General features: G+C 48.0%; 1 protein-coding gene across 1 annotated transcript in view; it reads left to right on the top strand.

Annotated features, from left to right (window-relative positions):
- The window catches only part of IGFBP4 (insulin like growth factor binding protein 4), a 36,574-nt gene extending 14,939 nt beyond the window's left edge, over positions 1-21,635 (top strand). The window contains exons 2-4 of the mRNA XM_077312883.1: positions 13,863-14,017; positions 14,513-14,641; positions 16,662-21,635. Coding sequence (XP_077168998.1) covers positions 13,863-14,017; positions 14,513-14,641; positions 16,662-16,796 — 419 coding nt within the window. The 3' untranslated portion in view covers positions 16,797-21,635. The remainder of the gene's footprint in view (positions 1-13,862; positions 14,018-14,512; positions 14,642-16,661) is intronic.
- Positions 21,636-22,003: the final 368 nt, after the last annotated feature.

Genomic DNA, 22,003 nt, shown 5'->3' with positions numbered 1-22,003 from the left:
TTCTGTGCATGCTCAAGGACACGCTCTTTTAAAAACTACATTATCTCTTCCTAGCCTGTACGGGTTCTCCGGTCTCAGATGAAACCTGGTAAGATTACGGACATCACCATACACCAGGGGTAGTCAAACCGTGGCCCTCCAGACGTCCATGGACTACAATTCCCATGAGCCTCTGGCAGGGTCTCATGGGAATTGTAGTCCATGGACATCTGGAGGGCCGCAATTTGACTATCCCTGCCTTACACAATAGCTAAAGCATTAACCAATGAGTTTCTATCCTAATTAAATGTGGTGGATTTCCTCAGTTAATCCTTGGCAGTTGTCAGTGCTGGGAATTTTGTTAGGAACCTTAGCTTCACCGAGCTAGAGTTGCCAATCTCCAGGTGAGGTCTGGAGTTCTCCTGGAATTACAAGTGATCTTCTGACGATGGAGATTTGTTCACCTGGAGAAAATAGCTGCTTTGGAAGGTGAGTTCTATGGAATCATATCCTGCAGAGATCAATCCCCTCTCTAAACCCCACTGTTTGCAGGCTCCTCCCCCAGTCAGGAGTTGGAAACCTTACCTGCCTCGCAGCGCTACAGTTCTCAAGGTTCCCCGCAGCAGTGAAATAGCCGCTAAACCCGTTTGACGTCAGTAGCGTAGATGCATTTTGATGTACGTCTTTGGCTTGACGTGCTGAATGTCAACCTTCGCTTTGGAGATTTTTCTTAGAAAAAAATTACAGATTAAACTGGAAACAAACAGCGCAGTGAATTAGAAGGCGAGGGAACGGAAAGGAACCATTTTCCAGCTAGCAGCTTCAGACTTTAACCTTGTAGGGAAGAAAAGGGGGGAAATGATCTCTGTCAACATGTCTCGGAAGAGGGAGAAAATGAGAGGAAGAAACTGGCCGTCCATTTTACACATACGAGGACGTAACGATAGCCTTCCTCATCCATCTAGGTTTCACAGTCCTAAACTATTCTATCCTAATATTCGTCGATTCATTTATGTAACAACATTTATGCCCCCCACCTTTCTGCCGTCATGAGGGTCGACAAGGCAGCCCAACCAATTAAAACCTTAAAACATACAAAATAAAATCACAATAAACCAACAAAAGAGGCATCAAAACAATTAAAACCAGAGCTAAAATGTATACAGAAACATCAAAACATTGGGTAGGAAGGGGAAAGCCCTCAGGGAACACCAACTGAAACGAAACGAAAAGTGTTCAGCCCCTGGGAGTGGATGGCAACGGAAGGGGGAAGAGAGTTTCAGAGTTTTGGGGCCACAGCTGAGAAAGCCCTCTCCTACGTCACCACCCACCCCTCTCAGAAGGTGACTGTAGCGGTCAGGTTGTTGTTGTTAGAATCAGAATCAGAATACCTTTATTGGCATAAAGTTGTTGTTGTTAGGTGCGAAGTCGTGTCCGACCCATTGCGACCCCATGGACAATGATCCTCCAGGCCTTCCTGTCCTCCACCATTCCCCGGAGTCCATTTAAGTTTGCAAGCGGTCAGGTGTCTTACTAATTCCATTTCAGACATACAGGTAGGCATTAAATTAATACACACACACAAACACAATACCTTTATTGGCATAAAGCAGGTTAGCAAGATAACCAGAGATAGGCAAAATACATCAGTCAGTTTAAATTTAAAAACTGAAGACAGAAATTCAGCCGTGACTTCTTTGGGTAGTAAATTAATACAGAATTAATCCTCTCCCTCTCCCTTTGTCAACCGCCCCTTAAGAAGGGTTCTTAGGCTGATTTCCATATAAATCTGAAGAAATGAATGGTGAACTCTCCTTCTCCTTCTCCTTCTCCTTCTCCTTCTCCTTCTCCTTCTCCTTCTCCTTCTCCTTCTCCTTCTCCTTCTCCTTCTTCTCCTTCTCCTTCTCCTTCTCCTTCTCCTTCTCCTTCTCCTCCTCTTCCTCCAACTATTCTTAATGCAGTCTAAAAAGGTTTCTCAGTATCTTGGAGGATACCGACTTCCTGGTTCAGCTTTTCCTTTCTCCCAGCACACATTTGCTCATTTCGAAACATATAAGATGAAAAGGGATACCCTTTTAAAGAGCTATCAGGATAATCGAGAGCTGTCAGCTGTATTCTGCTCCTCGGGGCTGGCAGAACCAAGTATCCCGGGCCCTCTTCTGTGCATCAGCCTGCCGTAGCCCAACTGGACTTCCCTAAAAGACTCCTTGCAGCCCCCCTCGTAGGCTTTTGCAGAGTGAGACCCTGTTCCGTTTCATTCACAGGAGCTGGCAAGAGGCCCGGAGTTCTGGCGGACGCTTTGGTTTCAGCTTGCCAGCATTGCTCATCCTCAAAGCAGGAGCGCCACAGAGCTCTTTTCCGTTCGCAGAGATCGATAATTCGATACAGACCACGGCGGGCGTGGGAGCGTGCGCTTCCCGGCGTGACATCCCGACCTTGCAGCTGCAACGGAGTTCAGCGGGAAGGGAGAGGGAGAACACACACACTCATATTGGGGAGAAAGCATGTTTGCTCTTACAAAATTATATGAAGCTTTAAATGCCCCCAGTTCTCAGCATCTGTCCTTTGCAAGGAACGTCAAACTAACCAGATGTGCTCTCTTGACACTCGCCGTCCCAGCTGCCAACATCTGGTTATCCCACCACTGGAGTCGCAGTTAACCCAGAAAGTTGTCGCCAAAACTCTCCCTGGTCCAAGTTCACTTTAATACTTTCTTCCATTATGGTTCTTAAATTTTTTTTATTTTCCTCCCCCACTCCTTACATGCTGCTTAACAAAGCCGTAATGTGCCACTCTCAAGAGCTATGCATCTTTTGCTTTCGTCTGACCAGATGCCAGTGCAAGGTACGCCTCACGCCTCACCCCAAGCCCCTGCCAGGCAATTTCAGGGCCTAAAAGATTAGGGCATGAGATGGGAGGGGGGGGGGAGTAAAGTCATCAAATCCTCAGTTCCTCTTCAGCCGTGGCAAAGATACAGCAAGAGGGAATAAGCAGACCTCTGTGATCACATCCCCATGCTTTGGGTACACCGTAGGGTGGATTGCTAGCGTGTTCAACATTCGTGGCCATGAACACAGAGATTGCTAACCTCCTGGAATTACAGCCGCTCTTCAGGACACAGAGATCAATTTCCTTGGGGAAAATGGCTGATTTGGGCCGGGGGTGTAATTATAACCCCCTAAAGTCCCTCCCTTCCTAGCCTCCCAGGCTCCACCTACAAGTCTGTTCGTCCGTCCGTCCGTCCGTCCGTCCGTCCGTCCTTCCTTCCTTCCTTCCTTCCTTCCTTCCTTCCTTCCTTCCTTCCTTCCTTCCTTCCTCATTATAAGCTGCCCAAACTCTCATGGCTTGTACAAGGAATGTAGCCAAGAAAGGAGAGTTGGCATTATAACTCTTCTCCCCATCATGGGGCTCTGGTGTCACGTGGTCCCTTGCTCCACAGATCCCAGGGTCTCGAATCCTGACCTAGAATACACCCAACAGGCTCCTTTGGCTGCATCCTTCACCAGAAGATCATCGATATAGGCCGTGCCTATCTCAACGTCGTCTGCCATTAGGGACCGTTATTTTCACATGATGTGGGCGTGTTGCTAGATTTCTTGCGTACGCTTTGAAAACCATCTTAGCATTCATTTTTATCGATCAGCTCTGTTTCCATTTTATCCCTACCAACCTACAACTGAAGGGAGAGGAAATGTAATAAAGATGTTTCGAATAATACCTAAAGAAGATTAGTGATTTGCTCTTGATATACTTCCAAGGAACCGCAGGGTTCTCTGGAGCTGGGGTACTCAACTTGTGGTCCTCCAGATGTCCATAGACTACAATTACCATGAGCCTGGGAATTGTAGTCCATGGACATCTAGAGGACCACAGGTTGACTACCCCTGCTCTGGAGCACAGCTTGAAAACCATTCAATTAAACCTCTCATCTTTTTACAATGGGAGACTCAATGATGGGGCCATATCCCCAGCGGGGAGCGGAAGTGCTGGAGGGACCAAACCTTTTCTACCGATAGCCAGCCACGTATCGTGCCATGTACTTCAGGATCAAGAAGGAAGACTGCAGTCTCCTTTAAACTGCAGAGCGGCTGATTCTCTGGCACAGTGCCTTTTGCTTGCTCGGTTTAAAACATATAAATAGAAGTGGGGCAGTGTGGGGGAAGGGCTGTAGGGCCTGGCTTTTGTCATGGTTACTGAGCTTTCCTGGTAGCTGCTGGGGTCCTTGGCCCGGAGTCTGCGTGCCAAAAAGAGGCTTGCTGATAAAATGCACTTTGGCCACATTTCCTCTTGGGGAAAGCAAAGGAGGGGGGCGCTGAAGTTACCGCCCTGTGTGATGTGCAAGGTTCGTTTACGGAAACCACCTGCAGCAATCAGCCCAGGCAAGTAGGAATTTCTGAAGCTACGATAGAGTGAGCACTGGTCTCTCTCGGTTAGTATTGCATCCTCTGGTCAGCAGGGGCTTTCAGGCAGAGGTACGGTTGCCAGCTCTGACTTGTGCAATACCTGGAGGTTAAGGGGGCCGTGCCTGAGAGGGCAGTTGGGGTTGGGAAGAAACTCAGCAGGGATGCGAATCCAGAGAGTGCACCCTCTGAAGCTTCTGTGTCCTCCAAGGGAACTGATCTAACTGCAGGAGAATCATAGAATCATAGAGTTGGAAGGGACCTCATGGGTCAATCATAGAATCAAAGAATCATAGAGTTGGTAGGGACCTCCTGGGTCATCTAGTCCAACCCCCTGCACTATGCAGGACACTCACATCCCTCTCGCTCATCCACTGTCACCTGCCACCCCCTCAATGTTTGCAACTCTTCATGTTGCCTTCAGATGCCAAGAACTTAATCCACCACCTTCTATGAAATCTGCATGCAGTTCACTACTGCATCTAGGGTTGCTAGCTCCAGAATGGAGATTTGGAGATTTGGGGGGTAGAGCCAGAGGAGGGTGGCGTTTGGGGCATAATTCCAGACAGTCCAACTTCCTAGGATTTGCAACCATCACCTGGAGTTTAAGAGCCACAAATACAAAATTGGATACACAGTATATTGCAGTCGTCCAAAAGAAGAAAACCCGCCAGGTTTTACAACTAAGTAAGAGTTTATACAATCTGGGAAAAATTTACCCAATGCTTTAAAAGCCCAAACACGTTTTAATACTCCAGAAGTGTGTAACTGTAGGAATGCCACTGGAAATTCACAATCCAAAAGAGGAACCAGTAAAGCCTGCATTTTGCTTGTGACAGATGCCAACAAAAACTTTACTGCACAAACGCCAAGAGTAACAACTCCTAAAACATCTAAAGGACTGTGAGGTAGGTACAACCTGGCTTTACCAGTTCCCTGTTGGATTTGGACTTTCCAGTAGCATTCCTACAGTTACAGACTTTCGGAGTATTACAATGTTGCGTTTGTGTTTTAAAAGCATTGAATTACCTTTCCCCGTTTTGTATTAACTCTTACCTAGTTGTGTTGTGTTTTCTTCTTTTGCACAACCACCTGGAGGCTGGCAACTCAAACTGCGTGAGACAGTCACACACCCCAAATAAATAGCTTCTGTTGAGGATCACCACTTCCGGATTGGATTTTTTGAAGATGGACCCTGGGGAGGGGAGAACTTTGGTAAGGTACGAGATCATAGAGATCAAACCAGCCATTTTCTTAAGGGAGAGGATCTCGGCTATCTGGAAATCAATGTTAACAGCAAGAGTTCCCCAGGCCCCACCTGGAGGCTGGCGATGCTGGGAATGGGATCTTAGTTTCTTCGAAAACTACTCTCATAGGAGGAGGCTCCATTTTGTGAACTTCTCTGAAGGCACAGAGAGGCCAGATTGCAAAACCTCTCCTAGCTGGCTGTGCACTTCCATGAAATGCCTCTGTGGGTACCGAGAAGTGATTGTGCCAACATTCCCTGCCAACATCAACACATCCGAGGAATCCGCCAATCTCCCAGAAAAAACAACAGAGATCTCTCAGTCCCTAGATACGATGGCCAGATTTTGGCATTGAGGAAGGCCAATTATCAAAGATTTTGCACCAAGGCAAACCTGAAATATACCTGGGGGAATGGTTCTTTGGCCTCAGGATCCTTAGTACTCCAACCAAACTGGTAAGCTACTATATTTAAGGAGCGTTGAGAGTCCCTCCTGGATCTAAATCTATTATTAAGAGGGGCCGTCATCTGATAAGGAGCCGTTGGGTGAAGGAATGAGAAAGGAGGATGGCAACTAATCTCAGACCAGAACAGATGAGAGGAGCAGTGCCTCCAATTAATTCCCCCTGGAATTCCCATCCTGTTCCAACACACTGCCTCCAGGTTCGCCCTTAGAGAATTGGCCGGATGCTGTGGCCAAAGACCTTCTATAATTATAGCCTTCCTTTGCTCTTTGTTTTCATGAGGGAACAATGAGATGACCTCAGGCTGAAGAATTTTCTATTCTAACACCTACGGACAGCTGATTTCCTCTTGGAACACGCTCAATTACCTTGCTGGTTTCCGGAACTTGGACGCCTCGGCTTCAGTGGGCATGCCTGTGTAACATTTTTTCATACAGTTACGATTCAGAGCCCTCCGTGCTCCATCTTTGCCATCGGCTCTTCCTTCACCCCTCTGATCACGGCAGGTCTTTTAATCTTTAGATATCGTCTCTCCCAGAGGAGGTTCTATACGCTGATGGCTAGTTTCTGCCCAGTTCTTTGTTGGTTCTTATATGAAGAAGAAGAGTTGGTTCTTATATGCCGCTTTTCCCTACCCGAAGGAGGCTCAAAGCGGCTTACAGTCGCCTTCCCATTCCTCTCCCCACAACAGACACCCTGTGGGGTGGGTGAGGCTGAGAGAGCACTGATATCACTGCCCGGTCAGAACAGTTTTATCAGTGCCGTGGCGAGCCCAAGGTCACCCAGCTGGTTGCATGTGGGGGAGCGCAGAATCGAACCTGGCATGCCAGATTACAAGTCCGCACTCCTAACCACTACACCAAACTGGCTCTGTCTCATAATGATGTTGTAGGTCCTGGTTTTGGTATAAACAGTCTCTGATTTTTCTGTTCCTTTCTGCTCCATGCCCTCATCTGCCCAGGAACTTGCTGTACTCACATATTTTCTGAGGAGATTACACGTGCCACACACAGACAAGCCCTCCCTTCCGTTCCAAATAGCAGACGGATTTATCATTAGCTTGATTTATACCCACCGCTTCTCCCCAATGGGGACCGAAAACAGTCTCCATTTTCCTCCTCGCCTCTATTTTATCACTGTGAAGAGGGCTGGGCCGAGAGGATAACTGGCCCAAGGTCACCCTGTGACTTGCTTGGCAGTCTTTTGCATGTTTCATGAGATGCTGGTCATAAAACCATGATGGTTACTATTAGGATATGAACGTTATCAGACTTTATTTATCTATTTGATTTATATAAGGCCCTCCTGGGAACCAATTCTTTGTTTGGATTTCCAGTGACATTCTTAGTTACACAACACTTTTGTAGAATTATAATGTTATGTTTGTTCTTTTAAAGCCCTGGATAAACTTTCTCTATATTGCATTAATTCTTATCAAGAAGTAGTTTCCCCTGTCTTCTTGTACAACCTCCAGGTGCCACCTGGAGATATGTCGCTATTACCATTTATCAGTTCCCCAGGAGCAAATGGCTGCTTTAGAAGAAGAAGTTGGTTCTTCTGTGCTGCTTTTCTCTAACCGAAGGAGTCTCAAAGCGGCTTACATTCGTCTTCCCTTCCTCTCCCCACAACAGACACCCTATGAGGGAGGTGAGGCTGAGAAAGCCCTGAGATTACTGAAAAAGAAGAAAAGTTGGTACTTAGATGCCACGTTTCTCTACCTGAAGGAGTCTCAAAGTGGCTTACATTCTCCTTCCCTTTCCTCTCCCCACAGCCGAGGGTGGACTTTATGGTATTGGACCACTGAAATCCCTGCTAGGGTCAATTTATGCCCTCTAACGGAGATTTATAAAAAGTTTGTTTCTCTTCTAAATCCAACTGTTTCATTCTTTTAAGCATCCTGGTGTTTTACTCTTCCTCTGCCAACATGGGACAGGCAGATGGACACCCTTTTATTATTAGACTGAAAAGGTACAGCGTATTGTTCATACAGGAAGGGATTTTAGATTGTCTTCAAGAGATGGCCAAACGTGACATGTACTGTGAAATGGCTGTTTTCTCCAAATAAGTATAAGCATAACCAAAACTCGGACTATGTCCAGAAATTCTCTTCTTACCAGAGGTCCACAAGCTGGGCTTTGCACGGAAACTCTTAAATTATCCGGGGTTTATTTATTTCAGAAACGATAAATATGCTCATTCTCCAAACCTGCTCAATGCAACACACAATAAAACAAAGCTGGGACTGCAATAAAACAAGGCCTACCCATAAAAACATACAAATGAAACATGCCAAGTCAATAAAAATGCTAATAAAAAGCCAGCCAAGGTATAAGAGAATCAAATAGGGAGCGGTCTGAAATGATATTGGTAAAACACTCCTCAGGCTAGGAGCAGAGCATCAAATGGGTTTAAAACGATAGGAGCCTCTTACTTAAATGTCTCAGAACAAAAGGTTTTGGCCTGGTCCCTCAGAAGGGCATTCCAAGGGCAAGGTGCTGACTGCCTCTAAAGGCCCACCTGTCTCACCTCTGCAGGAAGAAAGCTTGGTTTAAGAAGAGGATCTCAACTGGTAGTTAGGACAAAAATGGAACTATGAAGTTTTTAGGGCTCACTAGACCCGGGAATAAGAGCCTCATGTGGCACAGAGTGGCAAGGCAGCAGACATGCAGTCTGAAGCTCTGCCCATGAGGCTGGGAGTTCAATCCCAGCAGCCGGCTCAAGGTTGACTCAGCCTTCCATCCTTCCGAGGTCGGTCAAATGAGGACCCAGCTTGCTGGGGGGTAAACGGTAATGACTGGGGAAGGCACTGGCAAACCACCCTGTATTGAGTCTGCCATGAAAACGCTAGAGGGCGTCACCCCAAGGGTCAGACATGACACGGGGCTTGCACAGGGGATACCTTTACCTTTACCTTTAGACCAGGGAAACTCAGTTAATGTTGCTTACCTGGATTTCAGTAAGGCTTTTGACAAGGTTCCCCATGATGTCCTTATGGGTAAACCGAAGAACTGCAATCTGGATTTTCAGAGAGGTAGATGGATAGGGAAGTGGTTAGACCTTTGCACCCAAAAAGTAGTTGTCAGTGGTGTTTCGTTGCATTGGAAGGAGGTGAGTAGTGGGGTGTCACAGGACTCGGTCCTGGGTCTGGTACTTTTCAACATTTCTATGGTCGTTCTGGATGAGGGGGTGGAGGGACTCCTCATTAAATGTGCCCATGACACTGAATTGGGAGGAGAATTGAACAGCCCAGAAGATATAGAGTTCAACGAAATTTGAACGTGTTGGAAAGGTGGGCGAATGAGAACAAGATGCAATGCCATAAGGAAAAGCTCAGAGTTCGACCCCTGCATGGCAAAAATGAGAAGCGTACGTACTGGATGGGAGATGCACCGCTGGGCAGCAGTGTGTGTGAATGAGATCTTGGGGTCCTTGTGGACTGGAAGCTAAATAGGAGCAGACAGTCTGATTTGATGGTTAAAAAGTCAACTGCAGGCTTGGGCGGTATCAACAGAGGCATCACGCCAAAATCACAAGATGCCCCAGGCCTGCTGTATCCCGCATAGGTCAGATTGCATTTATTTCAGGGGCTTTTCCCCAGTCAAAAGGTTGAAAAGGCCTGGCATAACATGACATATGTCTTTGCAGACGAGTTCACTGGCTAACTTCTGCTGTGTTTTTCTTTTCTTTTGACTAACCTATTTTATTTAGCATTTAATATGGTCAGTATTCTATTCCCTGCTAGCCACTGTTTGGGCTTTTCTTGATCGTGGCTCACTTACTTGCTCCTTAAAATCAGAGTCCAGGAGCACCTTTAAGACCAACAAAGATTTATTCAAGGCGTGAGCTTTCGAGTGCAAGCACCCTTCGGCAGACTATGAACTGACCATCATAACAGTAGGAATATATAAGCAAAAGTTAATCCTGTTACATTCAAACGTTCACGCCCTGAATAAATCTTTGTTGGTCTTAAAGGGGCTACTGGACTCTGATTTTATTGTGCTACTTCAAACCAGCACGGCTACTCATTTGAATCTATACTTCCTCCTTGTTATGGTTTGCATGACCAATTTTTGGTGTCCCCCCTCTAGTTAAAAAAAAACACCCTTTCATTTTTTGTTTAAGTTGCCTGTAATGATTTTTTTTTAAACTGCTTCAGCAAAAAAATTAATCAGTGCAAACCATTTTTCAAGAATTGGGTTTACCTGTGTCCTTTATGAGATTCCTATCTCCCATACCTGGCATTACATTTTATGGCACACCTCACCTGGTCCCGGCAACGCACCTTTTATGTCAATTGCAACAAATAAGTTTGAGATCTCTGCCTTAGCAGAACATACCAAGTCAAACTTATTTACATGGTTTTCTAACTGCAACTCTTCCTAGAGATTTATGATTTGGCTACAGTACAGCAGTGGAATGGGCTGCCTAAGGAAGCAGTGAGCTCCCCCTTGCTGGCAGTCTTCAAGCAGCAGCTGGATAGATACTTATCAAGGATGCTTTAGGCCAGGGGTGGCCAACCTGTGGTTCTCCAGACTAGAGAGTAGGCTTTCTCAACCAGGGTTCCAGGAAACCCTGGGGTTTCTTGACAGCCCTGGAAGGGTTTGCCGAATGGGTGGGAGTGAATTAATTTTTAATATAGCTTTTAAATGTGTTAAACATTAATTGGGTGATATGACCATACATGGACACGTTGACCAATGATGGGCCAGGAGTGGGAGGGGAGGGGCCTCGGGTGGGCGTGTCCACAGCTCTGCTTCCCAACCGTACTCTGCATGATTGCACCACATCTGGGGTTCTCTCGATGCCTGGAGAATGTTTCAGGGGTTTCTCAACGGTAAAAAAAATTGAGAGAGGCTACTAGAGGGAATCACAGAGGAGGTTCCACTGAAGACTCTGCCCCCTGGATAACATTTGAAAGAAAAACAATAGGATTTCCCTATGAGGACAAGTTGTGAAAATTTGTAAAACATTCACGTCACTGAACTAAAATCTATTTGAAAACATGATTTAAACCGGTTCACATTCTGGCATTGTGACAACCATTCAATATGCCTGTGTGATTTCTACTAGCAGACTTGACGAAAGGACATTTCGTTTTCTGGACCTCAATGTAGACTTTCCATAAGCTGCTTCTGCTTTGGCTTCTCGGCTTTTCCCGCTTTTCTTCCAGTTTCTTCCTGTTTGCTGCGGCCTCCGTGTGGGATCTGGAGATCTCCCACTGTTGCAGTTGATCTCCAGAGAGCCAAGTTGAGCTCCCCAGGAGACACTGGCTGCTTTGGAGGGTGGACTCAAGGGAATTGTACCCCACTCAGGTCCCTTCCCACCCCAAATTCCACCTTGCCCAGGCTTCATCCCCAAATCTCCAAGTCTGAGCTAGAGCTAGTAGCTTCAGGCAAGGAAATTCTGGGAGATTTGGAGGGGTAGAACCAGGGAAGGGCAGGATTTGGGGTGGGGGGGGACCTGAATAGGGTACAATGCCCCAGAGTGTACCCTCTAAAGCAGGGGTAGTCAACCTGTGGTCCTCCAGATGTTCATGGACCACAATTCCCATGAGCCCCTGCCAGCAAATGCTGACAGGGGCTCATGGGAATTGTAGTCCATGAACATCTGGAGGACCACAGGTTGACTACCCCTGCTCTAAAGCAACCAATGTCTCCAAGGGAACCGATCTCTGTTGTCTGATCTCCTGGTGATCAACTGAAGACGGGTAACCCTAGCCGAATGGAAGGCCTTACCCATAAGGGACAAGGCCAAATTCCGAAGGCTCAACATGGCTATCCCATTTCTATTGCGTCTTTCCATCTTGTGATAAAGGAGCAAATGTTTTCATGCCCATTTCGGCTTCCTGATGCCAATTTTTTGGATTTTTTTAAGGAGATGGTCCTTTTTGGCTCATCCCTCTCAAAGGCGAGGGGGAGGGGAACCGTCATCTCAGCAGTCAAGCAATCTAGCATCTCTGAGGGAGCTTTCGGGAAGCTGATCAAAAGCTGTGCACACTCTACATGGAAACTTGGATCCCGCTCTCTTGGAACTGGGGAGAGAACAGCCTTGCTTCAGAAACCCAGAGGGAGCCAACTGGGCAAGCTTTAGAGAAGAGAAAAAGGAGGGGGGGGGGCACTTGAGGTAAACCACAAAAGGGCTGTGTGCGGGCTAGTTTGGAGAAAGGTGGCCAAACCAGAATTTCCGTGGCCCAGTTTCCTGGCCCTGCACCCTCTCCAAAGCTTAATTCGCCCCAGGATGCTGAAGTTCTGTTCTGATTGCTGGAGTTGGACATGTGATGCAATAGCCTCTCTGAGCATGCGCAGAATGCCTCCAGTCTTTTACCAAAACAGGGATTAAAGGGGAGCGAAATAGCCAAAGGCTCTGCAACCACCCATCAGTGCAATGATGAGATTATAACGGATCGCGGTTCTGGCAGGCTACAAATCCGATGAGGGCTCAAGCAGTGCCCACCTGTCTTTCAGAGGTTAAGGACTGCCCCCCCGTTTCTACCTGTGGTGCCTTCCTTAGGGATTTCACACACGTGGGTGTGCACACACGCACACACACACACTCGTGCACACAGAGCTGCATGCTGGTTGAAAACCTGACCATGAGCTGAAAACAAACTGGCAATTTTAATTTGAGAGGAGAGCTCAGAACGGTCATGGATCATTTTTTCCCCAGTTTCACTTTTCAGGTGACTGCTTTACAGGGCAACAAGAAAAGCCCATGTTCTTATTCCGAGATAGAATCATAGAGTTGGAAGGGACCATACAGGTCTTCCAGTCCTATGCAGGATCAGCTTAAAGCATCCAGCCCCTGCTTAAAGACTCCTTGATTCAACTGCTGAACTACTCTGACTGCAAATCTAGTTCTATGCACTGTTTAAAGCCCATTACTGAGTCCTTTCTTCGGCTGCCCACAGGAACCTCTCCCTGCCCTCCTCCAAGAGACAACCTTTCAAATACTTAAGGAAAGCAATCTTGTCCCTTCTCAACCTTCTGTTCTCCAGGCTGGACATTCCCAAGTTCTTTAGATGGCTACTACCAGGGGGGTGTTTGTTATTAATGGTGTGGACAGGCTGTAACCTGGAAACTTGTCTCCTTCCTTTATAACTAATGATTAGCAGGAAGCCCCTGCTAATGACACTCAAGGTTTTCACTGTGCACTGCATGAGACTTGGACCTCTGCTCATGCCAGCAAATGTGAGGTGCAGGGAGGAGATGGAGAAAAGGACAGGGAAAAGTAGTGGATGGAGAACTTCATCAATGCTATTAAATGCCCGCAAACTGGGAAATAGGGATGTTGAGGGTGACAGACCCACAGGGAACACAATTCACGAGGAAGTTTTCCTAATGCCAATACAGAGAGGGTCTGAGGTTGGTGCCTGGGAAGAGTTTGTGGCCGATATGATGTCACTATTGGTGATTAGGAATTTCTCCTGAACTCTGTGGTAAAGAGCAACGAAGCATGGAGGGGAATTCCTAGAGCAACATTATAGAGGACAATTTTTTCCCCCTCCTGCTCCTTCATTTCTTGAGAGTTTGGAGGGGGTTGGGGCAGAGGGCAGGGGTTTATCCACCACAGGTAGGTAGATAGCAAGCCTGGCAGAAAGGCATTGAACAAGCAATGCTCACAAGCAATGCTTACAAAGCACCTTGAGATACATGTTTATCTTTAAACAAAAAAAACATGTTGGGATTGCACCCCTGGATTCTTGTCCCCCCCCCCCCCAAACTAAAACCCTTCTGTTGAATCTTTTCATCCTCCTGTTGCTTTGTTCCCCTTTAGAACAGGAGGGAGTCGAACTCCCCAGCAACAACCTGAACCCTTGCAGCAGTCACGACAAAAAATGCCTCCAGAAGCAGCAAGCCAAACTCCGTGACCGGATGAACCATGGGGGCAAGATGAGGAACACTGGAAACCTACCTGATGCTCGGCCAGCGGTGAGGAGTCCTGCCTTCTTATCTCCAGGGGAGGTGGAGCCATAAATCATATCCGATATCACAAAAATAGTTTATGTTCTTTATGGAGTACACTGGAGGCGTATTCTGCACACAACAGATAATGCACTTTCAATGCACTTTAGAAGTAGATTTTCCTGTTCTGCACAGGAAATTCCAGCTGCCAAAGCACATTGAAAGTGCATTATCCTGTCTGTGCGGAATGTTTTTTTCTTCCATTCTCCCACCTTAGGGAAGAATTGTTTAGATCTCTTTTGTCCAGGGGACGGAGCTCCCGTGCTCCAACAGAAACCAGGGTGGATAAAGGACAAAATATATCCCTTGCATCGATGTCTCCCACCAATTCCCATCCCAGAGAGGGAAAACCGAGATCCACATGTCAGAAACCATGGAAACAAACATCCTGGCCCCAGGAGCAGACCTACCAGGAAGAGTGAATGTATGAAGTGATGCCTCTTCATCTTCTTTTGGTCGCAGGTGCAAGGAGCATGTCAGACCGAGCTTCACAGAGCACTGGAGAGACTAGCTGCATTCCAAACCCGGACCCACGAAGATCTGCACATCATCCCGAACTGTGACCGGAACGGGAACTTCCACCCCAAACAGGTAATTCTTGAGCATTTGGCTCCCCTTGCTCAGAAAGGGTGGCATGGTTGCCAAACTCCAGGTAAGGTCTGGACAACCCCCCACATTGGCACAGATCAGCTTCCCTGAGGGAACTGGCTGCTTTGGAAGGAAGGTGGTCTATATGGCCTTCTACTCTGCTGAGGTGGCCTCTCCTCCCCCTAAACCTTCCCATCCCCAGACCGATGAGGGGAAAATGCTGTCGTGAGCTGTTTTGGGTTCCCACTAATGTTGAATCAACCCATCTCCCTCCCATTAAACACACGAGGTCGCGATGGGTCGGACATGACTTCGCAACTCACAACAACCACAACCACAGACTGTCATATTGTGGACTCGTGGCTTTTTTCAGACACGCTATCTCAAGGCCTTTCTAGTGGTATCTAGTGGGACCTTTTCAATACAAAACCAAACCAGATGATCAAAAGATGATCAGAGTTGGTGTTTGTAGCATCTTAAAACACGTCGTGTGTGGGTCCAGCTCCGATTGGAGCCACAGTACAAGGGCGGTTAACCTTTGCCCTCTGCCTGTGGTCTTCCTGGACTGAACCCTTTCCCCTGCCGTCATTAGCTCTGGAAAGGCCTGATTCGTCCCTGAGGCAGGCCTTCTGATCTGGGTTCCCTTCTCATCATCTTTTCCACATTTTTTTTTTTTTGGCCAAAGTACAATGTATTCCCCTGTCAAAAGGCAAGGCAAGGCTATAATTTAGTCATCAAAATTCCAAACTGTGCAACTGAAATCACATGTGTGCTTTAAAGTTCAGGAAGGTTGCAGTGTGATTGTAAATCATCGCTCCTGCTTGGCCCTGCGTAAGTTCAGAAAGCCAGCAATGGTGCATTTCAAACAGCCTGCTTTTCGATACTGGTGCCTTTAGAACCGCTTCCCTGATTTCCACTTATATACACTGAGGTTTAAAAGCGTATGGAATTGGTTTTTAAATATCTCTCCAGTGGGAGTTACCCATAAATTTGAGGGTCTTGGGTTCCATGATTGCGGAGATGCTGCAGAAAGAGGCGATGGCTACAGCCACAAGCAACTTCAAGAGGGGATTGGATAGACATCTAGAGCAGAGGTCCATGGGTGGCTGTTAGCCCCAAGGTATAGATGTAACGCTCTGTCTGGGGCAGTGATGCTCTGTTTTCTTGGAGCCTGGGGGGTGGGGGTGGGAGGACTCCTGGAGTTCTGGCTCTTTGGTGGACCTCCTGATGGCATCTGGGGTTTGACACAGACTGCATGGACCATTGGCTTGGTCCAACATGGCTTCTCTCATGTCCTTATAGATGGACACTCCATCTTGGGCATTGATGCTCTGTATTTATTTGCGTCGTTCATGGATTATTTCTTTACCAAATTCGTATCCCATCTTCCTACCATTACAAGAGCTGCCAAGGTGGCTAACAATTTAAAACAGATATATAATATCATATATATTACACATGCAAAGCTGTTAAGATACATGCAAAACACTGAGATTTTATGGGTTAGGAAGGGGGAATAATAGAGGAAATGCCAAACGAAACAAAAAGGTTTTCAGCCCATTGGCAGAAGACACCTAGTTCAGGGGTCCTCCAGATGTGGTCTCCAGATGTCTATGGACTACAATTCCCAATGCTGGCAGGGGCCCATGGGAATTGTAGTCCATGGACATCTGGAGGACCACAGGTTGACTACCCCTGCCCTAGTTTGATGGTTGAAATTCAAGTTGAAGGGATATTTAAAAATAAACACCTGGAAACGCAAGCTTTTGAGGTAATAATGTTAAATACTGATTTGATAATGTTAATTACTGAGTTGGTAATCCCTCTCAAGCCCTGCACCCAACAGCTCTGGGCTCTTAGAATACTGGAAGAGGGGAAAAGACACACAATGAGAATACGGTTTTGGCAAGCCAGCAGAATTGGCTTCAGCCTGCCGGGCCCACGCCGGTCTCGAATGAACTGATTAATAACTGCACGTGCTCTGGGCCAAGCATGAAAGCCTCTCCCCTCCCTTCTTCTCCAGTGTTACCCGGCCTTGGATGGGCAGCGAGGGAAATGTTGGTGTGTGGATCGGAAAACCGGAAACAGGCTGCCCGAAAGCCTGGAGCTCAAGGGAGAGCTGGACTGCCACCAGCCGACAGAGGGTGCCCCCGTGTGACTTGACGGGCCAGAAGTGGACGTTCGGCGTTCCTTGGTGAGCGGCCAAGGAAACTGAATTGGTGCTGTTGGAAGGACAGAGGAAACGCCAGCTGGGACATGATTACCACACTGGGGGGGGAGGAGGTGTTATTTTTTTGTGGGAGGGGGAGCAATACATGACAGCAACATCTCTCCCGCCCCCTCTGCATTAGTCTCCACAGGATGGCCAACCCACTTTCTTGGGCCTGTCATTTGGCAGTGACTTACAGCCAGAGTTCCTTCTTTGGAAACGACTTTTCCTTTGAGCGACCTCTGACGACAGAAGCGCAAAAATCTTTCATTGCAACTTCTTGGGGGTGTCTTTTGATCGGGCGGCCCGGGGAGACCAGTTTTCGCTTTCCGCACAAACCGCTGGAGAACCGTCCCTTCTTCAAGGGTTTCTGCTAAGAAACGGGAAAGGATGATGACCGGGTGGCGGGGGGGGGGGGAGACCTCGTCTAACGAGCCTATCTTGCGTCTAAGGCGGCCAAACTGTTGTCGAACCGGTTCCTTGCCCAGCTTCCTGCCGCAGCCCGGCACCCTCTCCTGCTCCAAGGCAAGGGCGGTCGATTCTTCATGGGTGGGAACAGCTAGCCGAAACCTTGCCTGACGTGGAAGCAAAGAACTTCCCCCAACGCTGGCGGCAGATCAGAGGGATATCAGTGCAAAGGCTCAGCTCCATTTCAGTGTACGCAAAGCACACCTCACAAGCACGCCTGCATCGGCTCACGGTCACACAACTCTAGCCCTGAGAGCATATGCAAACGATATGTAGAATTTTCACAAACAGCAGACTTTAACTCAGGGGTAGGCAAACTGCGGCCCTCCAGATGTCCATGGGGTACAATTCCCAGGAGCCCCTGCCAGCGAATGCTGGCAGGGGCTCATGGGGATTGTAGTCCATGGACATCTGGAGGGCCGCAGTTTGCCTACCCCTGCTTTAACTCAAGTGTCATAGGATTATTCATGTGCGTGTGCGTGTGTGTGTGTGGAAACATTTTGATTGAAGCCTGGAATACTTACCCAGTGCTAATGACAAAGACCGGCACCGCCTCAAGGCCAGCTTGAGCAGACCTCCCACCACGGAAACGCTCAGAGCACCCGGGGCCAGCTTGGCTTCTCGCCAGCACAGCTGGAATGAAATACATAAACGGAGCCCTTGAGCGGTTGCATGGCTGAGACGCTCCATGACCTGAGATGTCCTCGATCCAGGGGGTCAGTTCCTCCTTCCCTCCATCCTTGGGTAGCCTGCCTCACAGGCTAAAAGGAAGGAAAGGAGAACCACGTAGGATGTCTTGAGGTCTGTGGGATAAATGCGTGGCGGGTCATCCCCCTAGTTGTAGAAGAAAGGGTCCTTCTGGGGGAATTCTGTACATGCTGGCTGCCCGAGAAGAAAAGAGTCCTACTGAGGAGGGGTAGTCAACCTGTGGTCCTCCAGATGTTCATGGACTACAATTCCCATGAGCCCCTGCCAGCGTTTGCTGGCAGGGGCTCATGGGAATTGTAGTCCATGAACATCTGGAGGACCACAGGTTGACTACCCCTGCTACTGAGGGTTACTGAGAAACTGGAGATTCTGGGGGTGGAGCTGGGAATGGGTGGCATTTGGGACAAGGAGGGACCTCAGGGGACTATCCTGCTATCAAAGTCCATTCTCCAAAGGAGCCACTTTCTCCAGGGGATTTGCTCTCTGTCACCTGGAGAGCCACCACAATAATGGAAGATCTCCAAGTACCCCATGGAGCTTGGCAATGCCAGCCCCACCACCTCCTTTTTTCCTGTGGGGGGAAAAAAGGTACCTTCTCAGGTGGAGCAGTTCCCACGGCTCAGAGGGCCGCACCCTGCTCTTCAACATGCTGCCCCGTCAGATCTAGCTTGGCCCGAATGCCTTTGGAGAAGCTTCTCCTCAGGAAAGGAGACGTCCAGGGCAGGACTCTGGCAGCAGCCTGAACTTAATGGGAGCAGAGTCTTCATTGCAGGATCAGGAGCATCCCGGGCCATTACCCTTGCCGGATTAAATCACTTTATGCAGCAGGGTACGGAATGGCATGCTTGAATTCTGTCCTGTCTAAAAGTTCTCTGTTATGTAGGGGGAAAGAACAGCTTGGGCAGAATGCATGCTGATCCCTTGGCCTTGTTTTGACATGGGAGAATCATCAGAAACGCAACCCCCTATTCTAAAGCATTCTAGGCCAACAAGTGTGGGCACAGTTCTGGCGACTGAGGAGCTGAGCGCTAGTTGATCCGAAATCCAGGCCTCGAGACTCCTTCCGGTAGAGAAAAGCGGCATATCAGAGCCTTCTTCTCCTCCCCTGGGTGGGAACGTGCCCTTCCCTCACACACAGACATTGCTCTGGCAAGCCACCCAAATGCAGGATGTGGGTTTTACAACTGCAGCCCGCGGATCTTGCTCACTTCTTGCAGGGCAGTTTGTGAAATACGACATGTGCTTTGCTGCACGGTGAACTTCAGTCATGTGCTCCATGGCTGCTGCAGAACCTCTGAGCCCGAAGAGCAGCTGTGTTCCTTTCCTCCAGCTGTTCCAGAGTCTTTCTTCAGCTCTCCCTGCTGTCCTTGCAGCCCTTCCATGGAGGCAAATTGTCACGCTCCCAGCGCCAGACCGGGGACTGCAGGGCTATCGTGCTAAGCATGAAATGCGAATGGGGGCACGTTCATTCCTATCCGGCAGGACGGTGCGAAAAGACATGCGTGGCCGTGTGCTTTATGCGCTGACACGAGCCGTAAGAAGGAACAGAGAACTTGAAACCTATTTTGAAAATTGTGAGCCTTTTGTTCCTATAATGCTGCATCAAAACAAAACAATAAGCCAACAACAACCACAACCACAACCTGGTTGCAAGGAGCTACTTTCACTAAGACATTTATACTGCCTATGCTGGGGTGGCCAGACTGTGGCTCTCCAGATGTCCATGGACCACAATTCCCATGAGCCAGCCAGGGCTCATGGGAATTGTAGTCCGTGGACTTCTGGAGAACCACTGTTTGGCCACGCCTGGCCTACTGCTTATCAACACTCACATCTCCTGAGGAATCAGTGAGAACGTCACAAAGCAAAGTTCCCAGCAGTCAAGTCGCAGGTTCAGTTATATATATAAGTTGGGGGAGAGGAAAAAGGTCATTCAGGACATAATGGAAACGTCCAGCATGTTTGCCACAGTCTTTGAGAGGGAAGACAGGAGCTGATAGGCACATTTGACTTGGTTGGACTGTTCCGCATGACAGAATTCTGTGCAGAGAATTCTGTTCTGCCCAGAGAATTCTGTGCAAAGCAGAATTTGCCACTTCCTGATGGAGCAGCACCAGTTCTAAAGCTTTCTAGTTCTTCTCTAAGGTATCCGGCAGAACTGGAGCTGGAGACTGAGACTGCCGAGGGCCGCAGGTGACACATGGCAACTGTTGACTCGCATCTCCTTGTATTTTAATGACACACAATATGACGGTACCTCCTTCACATGAAGCTTCAAGGCCACTGTTGTTTACCCAGACTGGCAGTAGCTCTCCAGAGTAAAGACCTTTCCCACCACCTCCTACCTGATCCTCCTACCAGATCCCCCTACATGCAGCCAGCTGGGTGACCTTGGGCTCACCACAGCCCTGATAGAACTGTTCTGATTTGAGCAGTAATATCAGGGCTCTCTCGGACTCACCTACCTTACAGGGTGTCTGTTGTGGGGAGAGGAAGGGAAGGCTATTATAAGCTGCTTTGAGACTCCTACGGGCAGTGAAAAGTGGGGTATAAAACCTAACTCTTCTTCTTCTACTACTACTACTAAGTGGAGGTGCTGGGGACTGAACCTGGGACCTTCTGCTATCCAAGAGGATGCTGTACAACTGAACCATGCCCCTTTCTTTCAGCGCCCCCTCCCTTGTCCACGGACACACCAGGCCAAATCCTGAGACAATACCATCTACAATCATTTAGTAAACATTACTGGGAAGATTAGGGTCACCAACAGCCACATGGCTTTTAAAACCTGTGTAACATCATTCTTTCATGGAGGTGTGGTCCTTCTCCTATGCAGGGGTGGCCAGACTGTGGCTCTTCAGAGGCCTGTGGACTACAATTCCCATGAGCCCCTGCACACTTTGGCCAGCCACTTCTGTGCGGTGACTCTCCTGGTCTCCTTGACAATTGTCCTCAGACTTTTTTGTGTGCAGTCAAGTGCTGCAAATTTCTGCTTAGCATCTATACATATTTTCGAATTGCTGTGAATTTTACTGCTCTTCCTCATTTTTTAATTGTAAAGTTGCTATTATTGTACATTGCTTACTTGGGGCATTTCTGGGGAAAGCTATTTATAAACATCACAAATAAACAATGATTGAAAAACAGAACAAGCCAGCTTCCACTTTCCATACCTGCGCTTCCAGGAAAATCCAGCACAGGTAAGGAAATGTTTCACACACCTTGGGATGATCAGGAGAATCGCCACACAGAATGGATTCCGTGGGGAAGCAAAGTCACCTGGTGCCACGAATTTTGCCCCGTCAGTTCACATGAATGGATCCATCACTGTTTTTTGCATTAAAAAAATGGTTTATATAAGTCAGGGATTGTATCTCCATGTTTCTTGAACAGTTGTGGATCTTTCCTGAACTGGAAAAGTGGTGGGTGGGGTGGGGTGGGTGCGTTGGAGAGAGAGAAACAGTGACTTTTGGATTGAGAGCTGTCCGAGAGAATTTCTAGCCAAATTTCACAAAACCCGGAGGTGGTTCTGCTGGCAAAAGGCAGCACTGCTTTGCCTCCAGGTATGTTCTGCTTGTATATTTGTAAATAAAGCCATTATGACACAAGACACCCAAAGTCTCCAGGGCTCTTTCGTCCAAAGGGAACCCTAACCTTGTCGCTTTGCCGCTGGCCCTCCTGGCCCCTTGGGAAAGTGGGAAGGTCTTGACACACACCTGATCAACGAGGAGGAAGCTCAGAGCTCCCTTCCCAGGGGGAATTTCCTCTGGCAAGGAGACTACCCTCCTTGAGTGGCATGCAATTAGTCCCTGTCTCTCCGCCTCATTGTTCTCACCGGTTGGCTGCAAAGAATAAAACGAGAGAATCTTCCCCATCTTGGCTTTTTCTCCAAAGAAGAAAATGCAAGACATGATATCATCATGTACCCCTGTTTTCCCCTCACTCAAAAACCAAGACCAAGACGTTTTGGTCTTTAGTTT

This window comes from Paroedura picta, chromosome 16, assembly GCF_049243985.1.
Source record: "Paroedura picta isolate Pp20150507F chromosome 16, Ppicta_v3.0, whole genome shotgun sequence".
In the NCBI taxonomy this organism is placed as follows: domain Eukaryota; kingdom Metazoa; phylum Chordata; class Lepidosauria; order Squamata; family Gekkonidae; genus Paroedura; species Paroedura picta.
Note: the sequence above shows the minus strand (reverse complement) of the source record. Positions and strands in the feature narration are given on the sequence as shown.